At 42.9% G+C, this 18,002-nt stretch overlaps 1 protein-coding gene across 1 annotated transcript in view; it reads right to left on the bottom strand.

Annotated features, from left to right (window-relative positions):
• The window catches only part of LOC115075931 (IgGFc-binding protein-like), a 145,246-nt gene that overhangs the window by 82,441 nt on the left and 44,803 nt on the right, over positions 1-18,002 (bottom strand). The window contains exons 12-13 of the mRNA XM_029576899.1: positions 12,174-12,427; positions 6,325-6,898 (exon numbers count right to left, since the gene is read on the bottom strand). Of these exons, the coding sequence (XP_029432759.1) occupies positions 6,325-6,898; positions 12,174-12,427 (828 nt within the window). The remainder of the gene's footprint in view (positions 1-6,324; positions 6,899-12,173; positions 12,428-18,002) is intronic.

The following is an 18,002-nucleotide window of genomic DNA, read 5'->3' as shown; positions in this document are numbered from 1 at the left end:
CACGTGCGCACTTAGGGAGGGGCACGGTGCAAGTGGTGGCGTCTCTCCATGGGTCATGCGGAGAGGCCCGATGAGTAGTGGCATCAGGACCGGGAATGCTGGAGATTGCAGCGGGGCTGGAGGCACCGGGGGAGACCCGAGGACGGAGCTGGTGGCCCACTGCCACCAGCGAGGAGGAACCAGAGGCTGGAGTCCTTAAGAAAAGGTGAGAGGGCCGTGCCGTGGGTCTGCCGTGGATGGCACGTGTAACAAAAACGAAAGCCCACTCTCCCCACCCAAGAGGCCTAGGCCTTAACCTGTCAGGGTAACTCATCACAGAAAGCACTTACCCATTTAATAATATACTATGTGCTCTATGAGAGAGAGATTGAATGTAAGGTTACCAAATCAACATAAAGTACTTTTGACAAAGGTGTGGTGGGGCAAAAAATGATCCACCTGCATCATTTTATGGAAAAGATTCCTCCAATGCCAAAACGAGGGAGTCTCAGAATCTTTCCAATATATTAGAATCAATTTTTTCCCCACCGCACTGGCTTTTCAGACCAATGTACGGTTGCCAGTGCCCCAAACCGATGAGGTCAGGAAATTGTGAAAAAGCAATGTTAATGAAGTTAGTGGAATATTCTGGTCCATCAGCTGCTCCAAGGAGGACACAATCTTCCCCCAAAATGTGAGAATGGGTGGACATTCCCAAAAAGCATGAGACAGAGGGTTAACACAGCTATTACATTTTGAACAAATATTGGTAGGAAACAATTTAGCTTTGTATGCTAAAGGGACACATAAGCTCGTCTGAGAAGTTTGTTCTGCGTTTCCCTATAATACATTTGAACAGACACTTCTGTCAGATGTTTAAAATTGAACTGTAGATCCTGTGGTTGAACCTGAAACACCGCTTCCTTACTCCATCGGGCCACAGAAATAGGCAGAGAATCCTCCACCTCAAAATGTAAAAGCGCCTTTTGGAGTTTAGATAAAAATAAACGCTTAACATCCTTGAAAAGCAAAAAAATCATCAAACTTATCTACTATAGAGGATTGTAAAGCTAGGGGAGACAATGTCCTAACATAATGTTGAAGTTGCGCGTATGAAAAAAACAGTTTATCAGGCAACTCGAAACAAGCCTGCAATTCTTCAAAGGAGAGTAAATGACCTTCCGTATCCAGCATGTGAGACACTAACATGATCCCCTTGTTCCTAAACTGGTGAAACTCGATGGAATCCATACCTGGTTTAAACTCTAAATTTCCATGAATTGGCAAAAAGGGGGAACAAAGCCAATCCGTGCCCAACAACTTAGATAAACGAGCCCAGGTAAAATTAGAACGTTCTGTGAGAGGTGTTTAGCCAATTTTGCATGCAGTAAATAACGTAAATCCAGCAGGTCCATAAGGCTTTTTCCCCTTGAATATTCACACAACGCAATTTGTCAGTTATCCAATTCTTAACAATACATAATAGGCTGGCATGGATATAAGTTCCTAAATCCGTGAGCCCCTCCGAGTCCCTGGCTGCCTTAGCCAAGCCAATGGTATTCTGGGTTTCTTCCCCCTCCAAAGAGAAATCCTTAAAAGCGCATCCAAATGCTGTTTATCCTTGGCTTTCAACTGCAAGGGAAGAAATTGAAAGTCATAAAACCATTGGGGGAAAAGGACCATCCTGAAAAGGTTAATACAGCCTCCGAAGGAAAGGGACAGCTCATGCCATGCCCATAGCTTATCCCTTGCGGCACCCACTAATTTTGAGACATTTAAATCATAGCGAGTTGAGAGGTCCAGAGAGATATGGAGTCCCAGATATTTAAAAGTTTTGTCAGCCCAGCATAAAGAGAAGTGTTCCCCCCCAGCTGGTCGACAAAGAATGAGGATAAGCCAGAGCCTCAGACTTATCTACATTTAACCTGGAACCTAAAAACGCTCTAAAATCCTTGAAAATACCCAATAACCCAGGAAGAGAGGAAACAGAGTCAGTGAGAATAGTCAAAATATCATCTGCAAAAGCCACATATTTAAATACCTGGGAACAACTTCCCGTGTACCATTTCCAAGTTCTGCATATAAGCCAACAAAGGGTCCAAGGACAATATAAATAAAAGTGGGGATAAGGGACAACCCTATCTAGTGCTGGTAGCTATAGAGAAAACTTCCAATTGCATGCCATTGGCTACAATCTGAGCTACAGGCTTGGAATATAATAATTGAATAGCTTTAAGAAAAAGCCCACTCAACCCCATCCGATCCAGAGTATAAAAAATAAATAGTTCCACTCCACCTTGTCAATTGCTTTTTCAGCATCAAAACTGACTACCAAAATGGGTTCTTGTACTCGCTGGCAGAGATCTACAGCAGGTAAAAGAGATCACATGTTCACTAAGGCAGAACGTCGATGGACAAATCCATCTTGTCCAGGACTTATAATTTTAGTAAGGAGCACCACCAGATGATCTGCCAGAAAAAGCTTCTGGTCAAAATTTAATAGGGAAATTAGCCTTTAAGAGAATGGAGCAAGAGGGTCCTTCCCTGGCTTTGGTAGCATTACAATGTGTGCCAAATTGGTATGTTTCAGAAACTGTCCCCTCTCAATGAAGCATTAAAACTGAGCTTAGTGGGCCTGAAAGCTGCTCTATAAGGGCCTTAAAAAATTCCGAACTGTAACCATCAGGCCCCGGAGACTTAAAATGTTGATGAATGCCTTTTGAAATCTCGTCAGAGGAAATAGGTGTATTTAACCACTGCAGTTGGTCTACCATAAATGTAGGAATCGATATTTGTCTGCATCCCAACCTTCCGACGAATATAAATGAGTACAAAAAGCTCGAAAACTATGAAGATTTCTGGACTAGAGTTAGTGACATGGCCTAAATTGATAATACAAGAGGCTTTTAGTAGTGTGCTGGTGGATTAAAGAGTTCAACACTACTTGAATAGACATATAATTTTCTCTATTTTGTGTCGTATTAGTCCTGAGGAGCAGACACTTAGCCTGACATAGCTGAGCTTCCAATTGTAACAGCTGTTTATCAGGAGCTCTCTTCCTAAGGACCATATAAGAAATAATATTACTCCTGAGCACAGCCTTCGCTGTGTACCTAAAAAAAAATGGGATCATTTGCAGGAAGAGCATTGTGACTCTCAAAGTCCTTCCATTTTTGCTGCAAGTATTCCTGAAAAGAAATTTATGTCACTAAATAATAGGAAAAACAGCAGCTTTTTAACACTGAGTCACCAGAGTGAAATGAAATCTGAATCCGGACAGGGACATGATCAGAAATTGTGATCACATCTATTCCAGTAGCCAAGGTTTGAGAAAAAAATCTCTTGGCACATCAAATGTAGTCTAAACTGGAAAAGGTGGAATGAGCTCTGGATAAGTGGGTAAAATCTTTTTCAGAAGGATGTAGAACTCGCCATGCATCCACCACATGTAACATATTTTCCAGAAAATCTAGACCTTTCCGCGGCATATCTTTGTCCCCTTTCACTCTGTGAGACCTATCCAAATTGGGATCATGAATCAAATTAAAGTCCCCACCTAGAATCAAGCCTTGATCAACACAGGGAAGGAGATGTTGATAGATCTTATGAAAAAAAGAATGGTCATATTTATTAGGGGCATATAAATTACATAGCACTAATGGCTTATTATCAAACATAGCCACCAATATAAAAAGTCTGCCAGCAGGATCCTTTATTTGTTTATGAACAGTAAATGAAATAGTTTTGTGAATTAAAATGGCGACTCCCACCGATCGTGTAGAAGCAGAGGAAAAATAAAACTTGCCCACCCAGTCCCATCGCAGTTTAACATGCTGTGAAGCTCTCAAGTGTGTTTCCTGAAAAAGAGCGAAAGCTTCGGATTGCTTTCTTAATGCCGTGAGAATTTTAGATCTCTTAATTACCGAATGTATCCATCCCACATTCCCTTGTGACTTCATTCAGCCAAATTTCCCCCAGACATATAGGAAAAAGAATCAAAAAACAATGTCAAGGGCAGGAGACCCTCCCAGCATGAGTCTCCCCCCATAATTCGAGCCTCCCTATAGTTTAAAGATAAACCCTGCGGGATATAGCCAAAAATGATATGAGTTAATACAAAGGAAACAAAGCACAGAATCTCAAAAGTCCCAATCCCCGACCCTGACAATACAAATACCACTTCTAATAAAAAAATGTTAGGCCTGGATTTTCTAAAATTGCAGGCCTTAGTGAATCGCACGGTACTGGGGGGTGGGAAAGGCGAAGCGGGGGGTGGGCCTGCGAAAGTCAGCAGCGATCGTACCACCGCGGTGCGATCGCTGCCAGATTTCGCAAACCAACGGCACCAGCATGAAAGGTGGTGCTATTGGGGCGCGTTACTGGCTGCGATAAGGGGCCTTACCCTTTTCGCCGTCAACGATGTCTCCGCAGCGTCCGCCCCTGGTGCCCCCCAACTCCTCCCCTTCCTGTGCTGACTCCGCCCCGACTCCGCCCTGATCTAGCTATCGCACGCGAAAAGGGACATTTCGCGTGCGAAAGCTATAGAAAATGACCCCCTTAGTTAGGCAAACCCAATAACCACATGTCCACTTGGTCCGGTGATGCTGTCTGCTGGAGCTGCACCAGGGTCAGGCCTGGCCACTTCTGGACACGGATCAGGTTAAGTTTGCTTGGCGAGGACTCAGCCAAGTCCTCTGCATTTTAGCCATGCTTAGGCTGAGACCCCGGGGTCACGCTCAGGCATTAACCGCAGCCCCTGCTTTGGGCCTCAGTCTATGCCCTCGGCCCCCCGATGCAGACGTTTAAAATGAATGCAATGAATAATGTTCATTTCATTCAGGGGGCCCCCTAATTGAAGCAAATCGGCCTTATTTGTTGTGTTTTGTTTATTCATTTTAAGCAAATGCATATCCGTAAATGCCATAAACAATGAAATCAGGAAATTTAGGGAGTAATTTAGCGGGCAAATTTATGCATAAGTTACACAAATTCTCAACGTGATCTTTTGTGCTTATATTTGCTTTGAAAATTATCTCACCACATCTACGAATGCATTTTTTCACCTGCTATAATGTCCATATAGATTTTCCCTGAGAATGTAGACACAAACTTTTTAAAACAGAAAACATGCCTGTGAATTAAAAACCCTCCCCAACCCCCACCCCCAGAAAGCCTGCACTCAGTCCAGGTAAACATCTGCGCTAGCCTTACATACGGGTGTAGCTTTACCACGTATCAGGTGAAAAGCCATTTCGGTACATAAGGCACTGCTTTATAGGCAGACGTCCCTTTGAAAATTACCCTGTAAAAATAGAATCTGAGAAAAGAGTGCAAAGATCCAGGGTCATCCTGCTCCATGGTCTTTCTGGTCTCCTTTTCTGTCCCTGTTCATCTTACCATTCCACTCCTCCTCCTCCTCTCCCTTTCTCTCCCAGTTTCCTCTCTCACTCTCACTCTCTCCTGTCCTCCATTTGAATCACCCATCAAGTACTCCAGCAGCCATAAGTGTTAACTTTTTAACTTACATACTATTTCAAGGGCTCAGCTGGCAAGAGTTCCTTTAAATAGTATGTGTTAAAAAGTTAACCCTTGCTCCAAGATAAATGTTACATTTTTGGCCCTAGCAAGCCCTGATAAAGAGCAGGTGCAGGAGAGCATGCCAGGCTATTTAGCACCCATCTGCTAAGCAAAAATGTGGTTCTTACCTGTTAATGTTCTTGTCTACACAATTGGAACATTCTGGAAACATAGCACATTCGGTTATGGGTGGATATTATCTGAAACAGGAGCACAGTGGCTCTGTGGTTCTGCCAGCAGGCTGAGTGCTGGAGACAACGGACCCATGTTTGGGTGATCTGTGCCCTAGAAGCAGCAGCACTGGAGTCTGCAAGGAAAGAGAATTACCACAGCAGGCAACTAAACTGGCAGAGAGGATATCGGCCTTGAAGACGACTTCCCCTGTATCTTTAAGACAGTCATCTGAAGAGGGGCGAAAAACGGGAAAACTATTTAAAAAAGTTAAAGAAGAGTAAGTGGTAATTACAGAATTCCAGCATGATGCTTACTAATCTTCTCTCCTACATCTTGAATTCCTTTCACCCATCTTAAAAACAAAATCACAAGGAAAGTCAGAACAAGACAGATATCTTGTTTTGCAGTAGATCCCAGGGGGGATTTAAAGTGGCTTGCGCGGAGTGACAGAGAGTTATGGCAGAAACAAGGTCAGAATTCATGTCCCAGGAGCTCTCTGGATTCAAACTCCATGCTATAGTCACTAGACTTCTCCTCCTCCAATAAATAAGGGGCTTGACTATGGTCTACATAACTCATGAAGGTTGTACTTACGGCATCCTGCTGCTCGTCGCCATTCGGAAATATTGATACCTTCTCTCTGGCAGGCAGCTGCATATGTACTCAGGGACTGACACAGGATCAGTTTGGCTCCACCATATACGCACACATCGTACACACAGTTGTCTAAATACTCGATGGCATCAATCTTCTTACGACACTCACTGAAAGGCCCTCCAACTTCCTTGGTTATCAAGCCACAGAAATTCTCAGATTCGTACTTCCTGGTGAGCTCAGGGGGGCAGGGCTTGCAATTCCCATTGCAGTCATGCCTGCAGAACTTATCCCCATCCTCCACTGTCCAACTTTTCCCAAATTCTATAGGATTCATTGCCGTGTCCCCAGACGGGGTCTTGAAGTCATCACTGGGGCTTCCATTGAAGTCGCCACACAAGCCACCAATGAGGTTAGAATAGCGGCTGGGAAGCTCCACCAGTAAATTGTCTTGCCAGTTGTAGGTGACTTTCATCAGGAAATCACTTTTGATAACAACAAAGTTGGCACTCTGAAATATCTTCAGCCTCTCATCGCTCAGAGAGATTGGCAAAAAGGAACTGACACCATTCACCTTTCCAGGAAAAAAAAATTGAATCAATATTGATTTCCAGACATATTCAATATATATAACCTAAGTGCCACACACCTGCACTGTGATCAGTGCTCTTACCTTTACCCACCCTGAGGGGAGGGGACTATTAAACTGCAGAAGCTTTTAATTAATTATTGCCTGCAAAGAGTGCAAGAGAGGAAATACGTCAGCATGGACTGCACTGTGAGTGGTGCCCTCACCTTACTTCCCCACTGCCATGTTACCCAGGGGTGCCAGATGTCAGAATAGTGGGCGTCAAAAGGTAGTGGTTTAGCTTTGTGTGTGTGGGGGGGGGGGGGGGGGGAGATATCAGTTATCAGATGGAATAGCCAAGAGCTGCAGGTCACAAGAAGATGGAGAGAGGGGCCAGTGGTCAGACACAAGCTGAAAGAATTGCTATAATCAGTGAATCTCCTGCCTCTGCTACACTTGGGCTTCACAGTGTTCACATTCAATGCTTGTAGGACACTAGCATGAAGCAGCACGAGAAGGCCGGCCTCTGAATTTTAAATTGAAACCTGTGAAGTCTGAGCAGAGAGCCAGGAGAGACGCTGATGAGCTAATGAGCAAGGCTGCAGGATGGATGTGTTTCTTGTGCTCATGTTGTATGAGAGGCCAACCAGCCATAGAAGCAGGTAGCAGGAAGAGAGTTGGTTGGGGAGATACGGAGAGATCTGCTTTGAAGGAAGGAGTGCAGAGAGAAGAAGAAGGCAGGAAGAGTGTGTTAGGGGGAATCCATCAAAAAATAGAACAGAGAGGGAGAGCCTGGCCAAAAACAGAGACATTAGGGAGGGAGGGTTTTCTCTTCTCCTCTGCCCCCCCTGGACAATAGCTACAGCAGAAAGAGTAGGGCTACTGCTGTCATCTGTTACCAGGGCCATCAGACAGGCAGGCAAGACAGGCATCTACCTGGGGTGCCAGGCTGGGGAGGAGGATGCCATCATACCAGGCCATAGCCCTTACAGCCTCTCCATGCAGGCTCCCCCCAAGCCTTCTCTTAAGGGTGGTAGCAGCTGCCGCTCTGTACAGGCTACCCCCAAGGTATAATATTAGAAACCTTATCCCATTGCTTCATTTCCATTCTCTAGTCCATGCCTTCACCAGCCTTCCCGTGATGAAGTGTTTCCTGACAATCTAACAGTGTTCCTGAGTCTTCGCCCTTGCAAGTTAATACCCTGACCTATAGTTTTACAGCTTCCTTTCAATCGTAAAAGATTTGACTTTTGCGCATCATTAATTCCTTTCAGGTATATGAAGGTCTGTAAATCATATCTCTCCTCTCTCACAGGATATACTAGTAAGATCCTTCAGTCTCATCTCGTATGGCTTTCCGTGCAGACCCCACACCATTTTGGTTGCCTTTCTCTGGACCGCTTCTGTTCTGTCCCTGTCCTTTCTGAGATGAGGTCTCCAGAACTGAACGCAGTACTCCAGGTGAGGCCTCACCATGGATCTGTACAGGGACATTATCACCTTTTTTTGTGCTGGTTATGCCTCTCTCTAAGCAGCCCGGCATCCTCTGGCCTTAGCTACTGCTTTGTCATCAGACACTATCACCCCAAGGTATCTCTCCCAGTTTGTGCTCATCAGTCTTTTGCCCCGCAGAGGTTTCTATGTTCAGGAGGCGAGCCTCTTTCAATGAAAAGGAGGATCTAGAACAAGGAGTCATGGAATGAGGGTGAAAGGGGGTAGACTCAGAAGTTATCTTAGGAAATATGTATTTTCAGAGAGGGTAAGGAACAGCCTTCCTGGGGAGGAAGTGGAGGCAAAAACGGACTCTGAATTCAAGAAAGCATGGCAGAAACAGAGGGGGTCTCTGACGAAGTGATGGGAATTGCAAAGCTGAATTAGTTGGGCAGATAGGCCGACTGAATAGGCCATAAGGTCTTTTTCTACCATCATGTTTCTAACAGCAGCAGAGGGAGCTGAGCCATCACTGTCACCAGGAACAAGTAAGGCAGAGGGAGCAGGAGCTGCCACTGTTATCTGTACAAGCTGGAGCACAATAAAAGGGTGCCAGGCAAGTCACGGGCAAAGAGAGAACGTTTTCACAATTCTGTGGCAATTACTAGCCTATCCTAGTGAACTGGAGACCTTGAGTATAATTAAACTGTACTTACTGTAAGGTTGGCACTCCTGGGTATGCGACGGGCGGCACACCTGGGAGAGTGGCAGAAGACAGGGAGAGGCCCCTTCGGGGTCTCCAGAACAGCCCATCCTGCTAGTGGCTGAAGAAAGGAAGAAGAGAGGACTGGCAGTGGAAGAAAGAAGAAAGCCTGCAAGGGAGTCAGTTGTACCATTAGATGATCGAGGGGTTAAAGGGGCTCTTAGGGAAGATAAGGCCATTGCAAAAACTTTTAAACGATTCCTTTGTTTCGGCATTTACTGAAGAGGATGTTTGGGGAGATATCAGTTCCGGAGAAGGTTTTCATGGGTAATGATTCAGATGAACTGAACCAAATCACGGTAAACTTAAAAGATGTGGTAGGCCTTATTGACAGACTAAAGAGTAGTAAATCACCAGGACCGGATGGTATACACCCCAGAGTTCTGAAGGAACTAAAAAATGAAATTTCAGACCTATTAGTAAACATTTGTAACTTATCATTAAAATCATCCATTGTACCTGAAGACTGGAGGGTGGCCAATGTAACCCCAATATTTAAAAAGGGCTCCAGGGGTGATCCGGGAAACTACAGACCGGTTAGCCTGACTTCAGTGCCAGGAAAAATAGTTCAAAATATTCTAAAGGTCAAAATCAGAGAACATATAGAAAGACATGGTTTAATGGAACAAAGTCAGCATGGCTTTACCCAGGGCAAGTCTTGCCTAGCAAATCTGCTTCATTTTTTTGAAGGGGTTAATAAACATGTGGATAAAGGTGAACCAGTAGATGTAGTATACTTGGATTTTCAGAAGGCGTTTGACAAAGTTCCTCATGAGAGGCTTCTAGGAAAAGTAAAAAGTATTGGGATAGGTGGCGATGTCCTTTCATGGATTACAAATTAGTTAAAAGACAGGAAACAGAGAGTAGGATTAAATGGACAATTTTCTCAGTGGAAGGGAGTGGGCAGTGGAGTGCCTCAGGGATCTGTATTGGGACCCTTACTTTTCAATATATTTATAAATGATCTGGAAAGGAATATAATGAGTGAGGTAATCAACTTTGCAGATGATACAAAATTATTCAGAGTAGTTAAATCACAAGCAGATTGTGATAAATTGCAGGAAGACCTTGTGAGACTGGAAAATTGGGCATCCAAATGACTGATGAAATTTAATGTGGATAAGTGCAAGGTGATGCATATAGGGAAAAATAACTCATGCTATAGTTACATGATGTTGGGTTCCATATTAGGAGCTACCACCCAGGAAAGAGATCTAGGTGTCATAGTGGATAACACATTGAAATTGTCGGCTCAGTGTGCTGCGGCAGTCAAAAAAGCAAACAGAATGTTGGGAATTATTAGAAAGGGAATGGTGAATAAAACGAAAAATGTCATAATGCCTCTGTATCTCTCCATGGTGAGACTTCACCTTGAATACTGTGTACAATTCTGGTCGCCACATCTCAAAAAAGTTGAAATGGAAAAGGTACAGAGAAGGGAGACCAAAATGATAAAGAGGATGGAACAGCTCCCCTATGAGGAAAGGCTGAAGAGGTTAGGACTTTTCAGCTTGGAGAAGAGATGGCTGAGCGGGGATATGATAGAGGTGTTTAAAATCATGAGAGGTCTAGAACGGGTAAATGTGAATCGATTATTTCGATATTATTATTTCGAATAATAGGAGGACTAGGGGGCACTCCATGAAGTTAGCATGTGGCACATTTAAAACAATCAGAGAAAATTCTTTTTCACTGAACGCACAATTAAGCTCTGGAATTTGTTGCCAGAGGATGTGGTTAGTGCAGTTAGTGTAGCTGGTTTCAAAAAAGGTTTGGATAAGTTCTTGGAGGAGAAGTCCATTAATGGCTATTAATCAAGTTTACTTAGGGAATAGCCACTGCTATTAATTGCATCAGTAGCATGGGATCTTCTTAGTGTTTGGGTAATTGCCAGGTTCTTGTGGCCTGGATTGGCCACTGTTGGAAACAGGATGCTGGGCTTCATGGATCCTTGGTCTGACCCAGTATGGCATGTTCTTATGTTCTTACAATTGCTGATATTTTATATATTTTTATTTTATTGTTTGATGTTTTATGAGGAATGGTAATGTTTCTGTTTTTCCATTGTTGGACTATATGCAGTCTGGCTTCTTGTGGTATCAATTTTTAAAGTTTGGATGCTGAAAGGATTTGGGGGGTTTTCAGTGGGGAAGGGGTGCCCAAGACAGAGACAGAGACTGCAGAGTATGAGGGACAGAATGTGAGAATGAGACTGAGCAAAAGTGATACTGAGAATATGAGAGAGACAGAGACTGTTTCTATTATATGTTGGTTATTGGAAAAATTAAGCATTAAAAATACAGAAGGGGGTTGCAAACAGAGCAGCAAAAAAACTAGTGCAGCTCTGACTAAGTACATACAGCTGCACCGTGGTTAGACTGTAATTATACTGCATACAAACTGTTCTATATTTACTACTTTTACTGCAATACATTATTTTTTATCATTCCAGCTGCCAGCACCAATGTTAATTTTGTTGTACAAAATAGCCCAGGCTAGTGCCATTTTATGCAGAAGCAATGTAAAACCTCACCAGCTTTAATCCTCTAGCACCATTTTTAATTGTGATACTGGCAGGGCAGAAGCAAAAGGAAATGTTTGGTAAAATGATTCCCCTAGTGCCCAGAGGTGTTTTATTAAGACAGGACAGACATTTTGCTTTGTTTTGATTTTTGTTACTTTTTTTTTTTTTAATGAAAAGAAAATGAAACGAAAAAATGAAAAAAAAGTTCTGTGCACACCCTTAACAAATTCACACTGTCTAGTGCATAAATATACAGAGTAGACACATAATTGGTGTCAAACTATTCTGCAGCGGAACTGTAATTGCACAGAGCAGATGCACTGTTTTGTATTTCAGATCTACATCATTTCCAGAGTCTGTGATATCTCCTGTCTAGGGACTTTCGCTTTCAGTGTTTGTTTTCCCTGGGAAATTAAATTATAATGAACAAAAATGGGAAAACATGAGTCGTTTATTTCACTGATTTCCTCCTATTTTGTCAGTTTGTTATAATAAACGCTGATAAAATCTCAAAATGAAAACTGGAAATGAAGGTCCCAGATAGGGATTTCTGGGATGCTTACCATTACCCGTCCGTAGTTCCCGGCCCTTATGCTGATGTTATATCCATAAGATTGCACTGATACGTAGCTGATGTAAGACGCCTGCGTGGATCCTCTGTTCTCATTCTTGGCCTCAATATTAAAGGATGGAAGATCACTGCTGGAGCTAAGGGTCTTAGCAATTGTGTACGTGCAGGTCCCTTGGAAGTTAAAGGTGCGGCCATCGAACGACCTGTAATGGGGGTCTCCTGAGGCCCAGCAAATGCTGGTGAATTCTGCAACAAATAACACAGCGAATAGTTTATCGCTTCTTCATAATGCCTGCTATTCTAGGTGAACTCATCAGGGTAAAGAGTAGTCTCCACAAAGAGATAACTCTCGTGGCCTGATTCATCAAGGTCTTTTTCCATAGACACAGAATGAGAGACAAGCCTTAAAAATCAGGTCATTAATTATAGCTAGACCAGCATACAACAAATAAACATATTCTAAACACAGCAGAGTAACTAATGGCATTGCATGCCTTCTGGAAATGGTTTGGGTCACAGGAATTGAGATGCTGTAACAAATATATATTTACACAACACACACACACATACATTCAGATATGAGCAGATAAGGTGCTGTTACCTACTTAGCCACTAAGAGACGACCCAGAATAAGGTGCTACACAGAGATGAACTCCGTCCATCCCCCTTGCCTTTCACACTAGCATTGGAATGCCTTCCATAATTCTTTTACATTTTCTGATGAGGTCATCTTGTGCTCATTTTATTCTGACCTGCACAAGCAGACACGGATTTAGGCCTATGCAACATAGGCAATTGCCTAGAACATCAAATTTTGAAGGGGCCAAATATCCATGGCCAAAGAGGACCCTACTTCTGTTTGCTTTATTTATTTATTTATGTATTTATTTAAAACTTTTATATACCGGTATTAGTATGCAAACATCATACCGGTTTACATTGTAACTAAAAGATTGAAAGTACAATTAACAGGGCAGGGAAGGGAGAGAGAGTAAATATGTAGTGCAGAAAGTATTGAAGAAGAGGAAACATCAACTTTGAATGGTAACCGAAGGGTTAATGTGTCAGCAGAGCTTCCAAGGGGTGGTGCCATGGGTGCCAAAACCTTAAACCCAGCCCTGCGTAGAAGAGAATACTAGCTCTCAAAAGCTGGTCAAGAAATGTATTAAGTCAGCCCAATATTGTTAATCTTTATTTCCATGCTATAGATTGGAAGAGTTCCAATGAACAAGAAACAGAACACACACAGCTTGCTACACCCAGCCCTGCTAAAAAAAAATGCCTCTTCAAACTTTCCCTTTCTAGTGAATGTATCGCTCATGAAAATCCCACATCACTGACGAGGTCACTGTGTAAACCAGTGGCTCCAGGTCTCCTTGCTCTGTGTAGCATGCGTTCTCATTCAGAGAAAGAGCAACAATGTTCTCTCTAAGGGGGCTAGGAGACCACAACCAATTTTTCTGCTGCCAGCAGTCCTTTCATATAAACGTTTTTGGGCCAGCAGTCCCTGCAGACGACAAGACCCCATGCGCTTTAAACCACAAGATAACGTGCAGCGTGCCTGATGATGCTAAGATGGCAGTAGCCGTAGTCTCTCATGCACCGTAGAGGGAACATTGAATGGCAATAAACTGCGCTACTATATTGAAGTAGAGGGATGCATGAATTTAATTCTCCCCCGCAAAGAATTTTTTTCCTTCTCCTTTAGGATTCCAGCACAACCGAAACCAGCCTCCACTGGGTATTTGCTGTTACCCAAGGTTTTTCACCATTTTTAACATATCCCACTCTGCCAAATGCAGTGACGGTTCTTGGACCTAGGCTACAGACCATGGCATTCTCCAGGACCTGGTTTGCATGCACCCTGAATCTCACCACTAGGTGGTGTAATGATTGAGACTCCTTGCCCCAGGGGCTGTGAATATTGCCTCTAGAGCAGGAAGGGTTCGGAAATCTACTTCTCAAACCAGTGTATGCATATATACCTCATGCACATTCATTGTGTAAATCCTGAAAATCAGACTGATTTGCGGGTCTTGAAGGCCAAGTTTCAGGACTGAACCCAGATCACTTCCACAATAGCATGTAGGACTGTCACAGAGGCACCGCCACCTCCCTCCAACATCAAGGAAGCCCCAAGAACGTATTTCTAAAGTATTATGCCCAAAATGTAAAGATCAAGAAAAAATGGACAGATAAACCCTGAAAAAAGCCGGCAAGTCAGTTTGTACAATTGTGAAACAGCACGCGTTGCCCAAAACCACAATTTCCCGCAATTTCCATAACAGTAAAAATTCCACAAAATCGTCCTTGTGCAGAAACTCGTGGACAAAGTGCTGGGCCCCTAAGGGTTAAATTCAAGGCTCAGACAAATGACCCACAGTGTTCTTTTGCAATGTTTTGTCTTTCCATAATTCTTCCTTGCCAGACATTGTAGAAAATGAAAGCCAAGGTTAAGGTAAACCCTATTTGAAAGCCTTGCAAGAGACTTTTCTTTAGGTGTTTTGTACATTTTTTAGTCCATCCTTAAAGAGGGCTTTCTACCTACGACATGCACGAAAGGAAGGGACTGTGCAAATGCACTTCAGTATAGGGATTCTCAGGCTTGCTGTCTGCTTAACTGCATGGAAAGAGCTCAGAGAAACAGACATCAGTGTTCCAGCCTCGTGTTCTGAAATGCTGTCTCTAGGGCTAGACCAGTCACTAACATAATCCCTGTATGGTTTTTTTCTGTCTAGAGACAATAGAAAGGGTTTTGATCATTTTTGGTGGATGGGCTTTTTGGAGGAATACCGAGTGCTGAAGCATGCTCCGTGCTTCAGGGGGTTAGTGGGTTAGGAGCAGGGTTAGTGGGAAGGCGACAGGAAAAGATAGGAGTCACTGCTAGAGATTCCACCAGGATCTCAAAGCTGCAGGATAGGAGATGGAGAGTGAGGAGCAGAAACTTTCCCCAGGATTTCAAGAGAGAGAGGATTGAAGAGCAGGAGATTTCCCCCATATCACGGAAGGCATTTCAAGCATTTGGCGAAGAAGTATTAAGAAAGATGTTTTAGAAGATTTTTGGATTTTGACTAACCATTGTCTGAGGGAAGGGCATACCCCCAGCATACCCCTGGAAGGGAATGGTAAATAAAACGGAAAATGTCATAATGCCTCTGTATCGCTCCATGGTGAGACCGCACCTTGAATACTGTGTACAATTCTGGTCGCCACATCTCAAAAAAGATATAATTGCGATGGAGAAGGTACAGAGAAGGGCAACCAAAATGATAAGGGGAATGGAACAGCTCCCCTATGAGGAAAGACTAAAGAGGTTAGGACTTTTCAGCTTGGAGAAGAGACGGCTGACGGGGGATATGATAGAGCTGTAGAACGGGTAAATGTGAATCGGTTATTTACTCTTTCAGATAATAGAAGGACTAGGGGGCACTCCATGAAATAAGCAAGTAGCACATTTAAAATTAATCGGAGAAAATTCTTAATTCAAACATTTTTTATTTTGAATAAACAAACAAACATAGAAACATAGAAACATAGAAATGACGGCAGAAGAAGACTGAATGGCCCATCCAGTCTGCCCAGCAAGCCTCACACATTTTTTCTCTCATTCTTATCTGTTTCTCTTAGCTCCTTGTTCTATTCCCCTTCCACCCCCACCATTAATGTAGAGAGCAGTGATGGAGCTGCATCCAAGTGAAATATCTAGCTTGATTAGTTAGGGGTAGTAGGGGCAGTAACCGCCGCGATAAGCAAGCTACACCCATGCTTATTTGTTTTACCCATACTATGTTGTACAGCCCTTGTTGGGTTTTTTTTCTTCTCCCCTGCCGTTGAAGCAGAGAGCCATGCTGGATATGCATTGAAAGTGAAGTATCAGGCACATTTGGTTTGGGGTAGTAACCGCTGTAACAAGCCAGCTACTCCTCGCTTTGTGATTGCGAATCCTTTTTTTCTTCACCCCTGTCGTTGAAGCTATGCAGGATATGCGTGAAGCATCAGTTTTTTGTTTTTGTGTTTGTTTTGTTTTTTGTTTTTTTTTCCCCCTGCCGTTGAAGCAGAGAGCTATGCTGGATATGCATGGAAAGTGAAGTATCAGGCACATTTGGTTTGGGGTAGTAACCGCCGTAACAAGCCAGCTACTCCCCGCTTTTGAGTGCGAACCCTTTTTCTTCTCCCTTGCCGTTGTAGCAGAGAGCTCTGCTGGATGTGTGAAGTATCAGTTATTCTTCTCCCCTGTCATTGAAGCAGAGAGCTATGCTGTATATGCATTGAAAGTGAAGTATCAGTCTTTCTCCCATGCCGATGAAGCAGAGAACCATGCTGGATATGCATGGAAAGTGAAGTATCAGGCACATTTGGTTTGGGGTAGTAACCGCCGTAACAAGCCAGCTACTCCCCGCTTTTTGAGTGCGAACCCTTTTTCTTCTCCCTTGCCGTTGTAGCAGAGAGCTCTGACAGAGGATTCACTCAATGTACAATTAAGCTCTGGAATTTGTTGCCAGAGGATGTGGTTAGGGGGGTTAGTATAGCTGGGGGTTTTTTAATGAGTTCCTGGAGGAGAAGTCCATTAACTGCTATTAATCAAGTTGACTTAGGGAATAGTCACTGCTTGTTGCCAGCATTAGAAGCATGGGATCTACTTAATTTTTTGGTATTTGACAGGTTCTTATGGCCTGGATTGGCCACTGTTGGAAACAGGATGCTGGGCTTGATGGACCCTTGGTCTGACCCAGTATGGCAATTTCTTATTTTATCTTATCCCAAAGGACTGGGTTTAGTTTAATTTAGTTTATAACATTTGATAAATTGCCTTTCTGAACAGTAAATCAAAGCAATGTACATAAAAAGAAAATGTTTCCAATACGTAGAGAATAAATATAATAGTTACATATTAGTTACATAATAACCTTAAAACAATAATTAACTTAGAAATATTAAAATTATACAAAATAAAGCTATACATAAATTATCCTAAAAAGAATTAATAATATTTTAAAAAGCTAAAAGCAGTTCAGTCATGTTTAAAAAGTTGAAAAGAGAATTAAGATTATTCAGATATCATAAATTCTGGAAAAAAAAGCCAAGATTTTAACCCCTTCCTGAGATATATTGACCCATTTGACTAGTAAACAGATTGGATGAAGAGAAGGATGTAGACTTTTGAGCCACTAACTCAAGAGACTTGTGTTGTTGATAGTTGACTTCCAGTTGAAGTGTTGGAACCCTCTTTTGGATATTTTGCTTGGGGATATTTTTCTAGACAAGTTCTTGCTCAGTCAGGATAAGATGCAAGAGCAAGAATGGAAGTGAACAGAATAAGGATGGACAGATAAACCATTTGCATTTTATTAATAATTTTATGCTTGCTGATTTTTATCTTTGTAATCTTGTCTTGGATCCAATTTTTTTAAGTTAAAGTAAAGGTTATCTTTTATTTGAAAACCAACTACAGACCCAGTGTTTTCATTGAGTTTTACCCAAGTGTGACTTACTAGGGAAAGGATGGATCCTTTTGTGATTCTTGGTTTCTTTCTGTGGTAGTAATTTTGGCTTCCCTGGAACTGTGTGATATAGAGTGCAAAGTGGTCACAGAGATAGTGGTAGTCAGTAGGGATGTGTATTCGTTTTGAACGAATGCGCAATCCAAAACGTATAGGTCCCTATTCGTTGCCCCCACGAATGCAACAAATGCAACGTATCACTAACGAATAAAAACCCCACCCTTATGACCCCCCCCAAGACTTTACAAAAGTCCCTGGTGGTCCAGCGGGGGTCCTGGAGCGATCTTCTGCACTCGGACCGTCGGCTGCCGGTATTCAAA

This window comes from Rhinatrema bivittatum, chromosome 14 (assembly GCF_901001135.1).
Source record: "Rhinatrema bivittatum chromosome 14, aRhiBiv1.1, whole genome shotgun sequence".
Lineage (NCBI taxonomy): Eukaryota > Metazoa > Chordata > Amphibia > Gymnophiona > Rhinatrematidae > Rhinatrema > Rhinatrema bivittatum.
The sequence above is the reverse complement of the archived record's forward strand: the minus strand, read 5'-3'. Positions and strand labels throughout refer to the sequence as shown.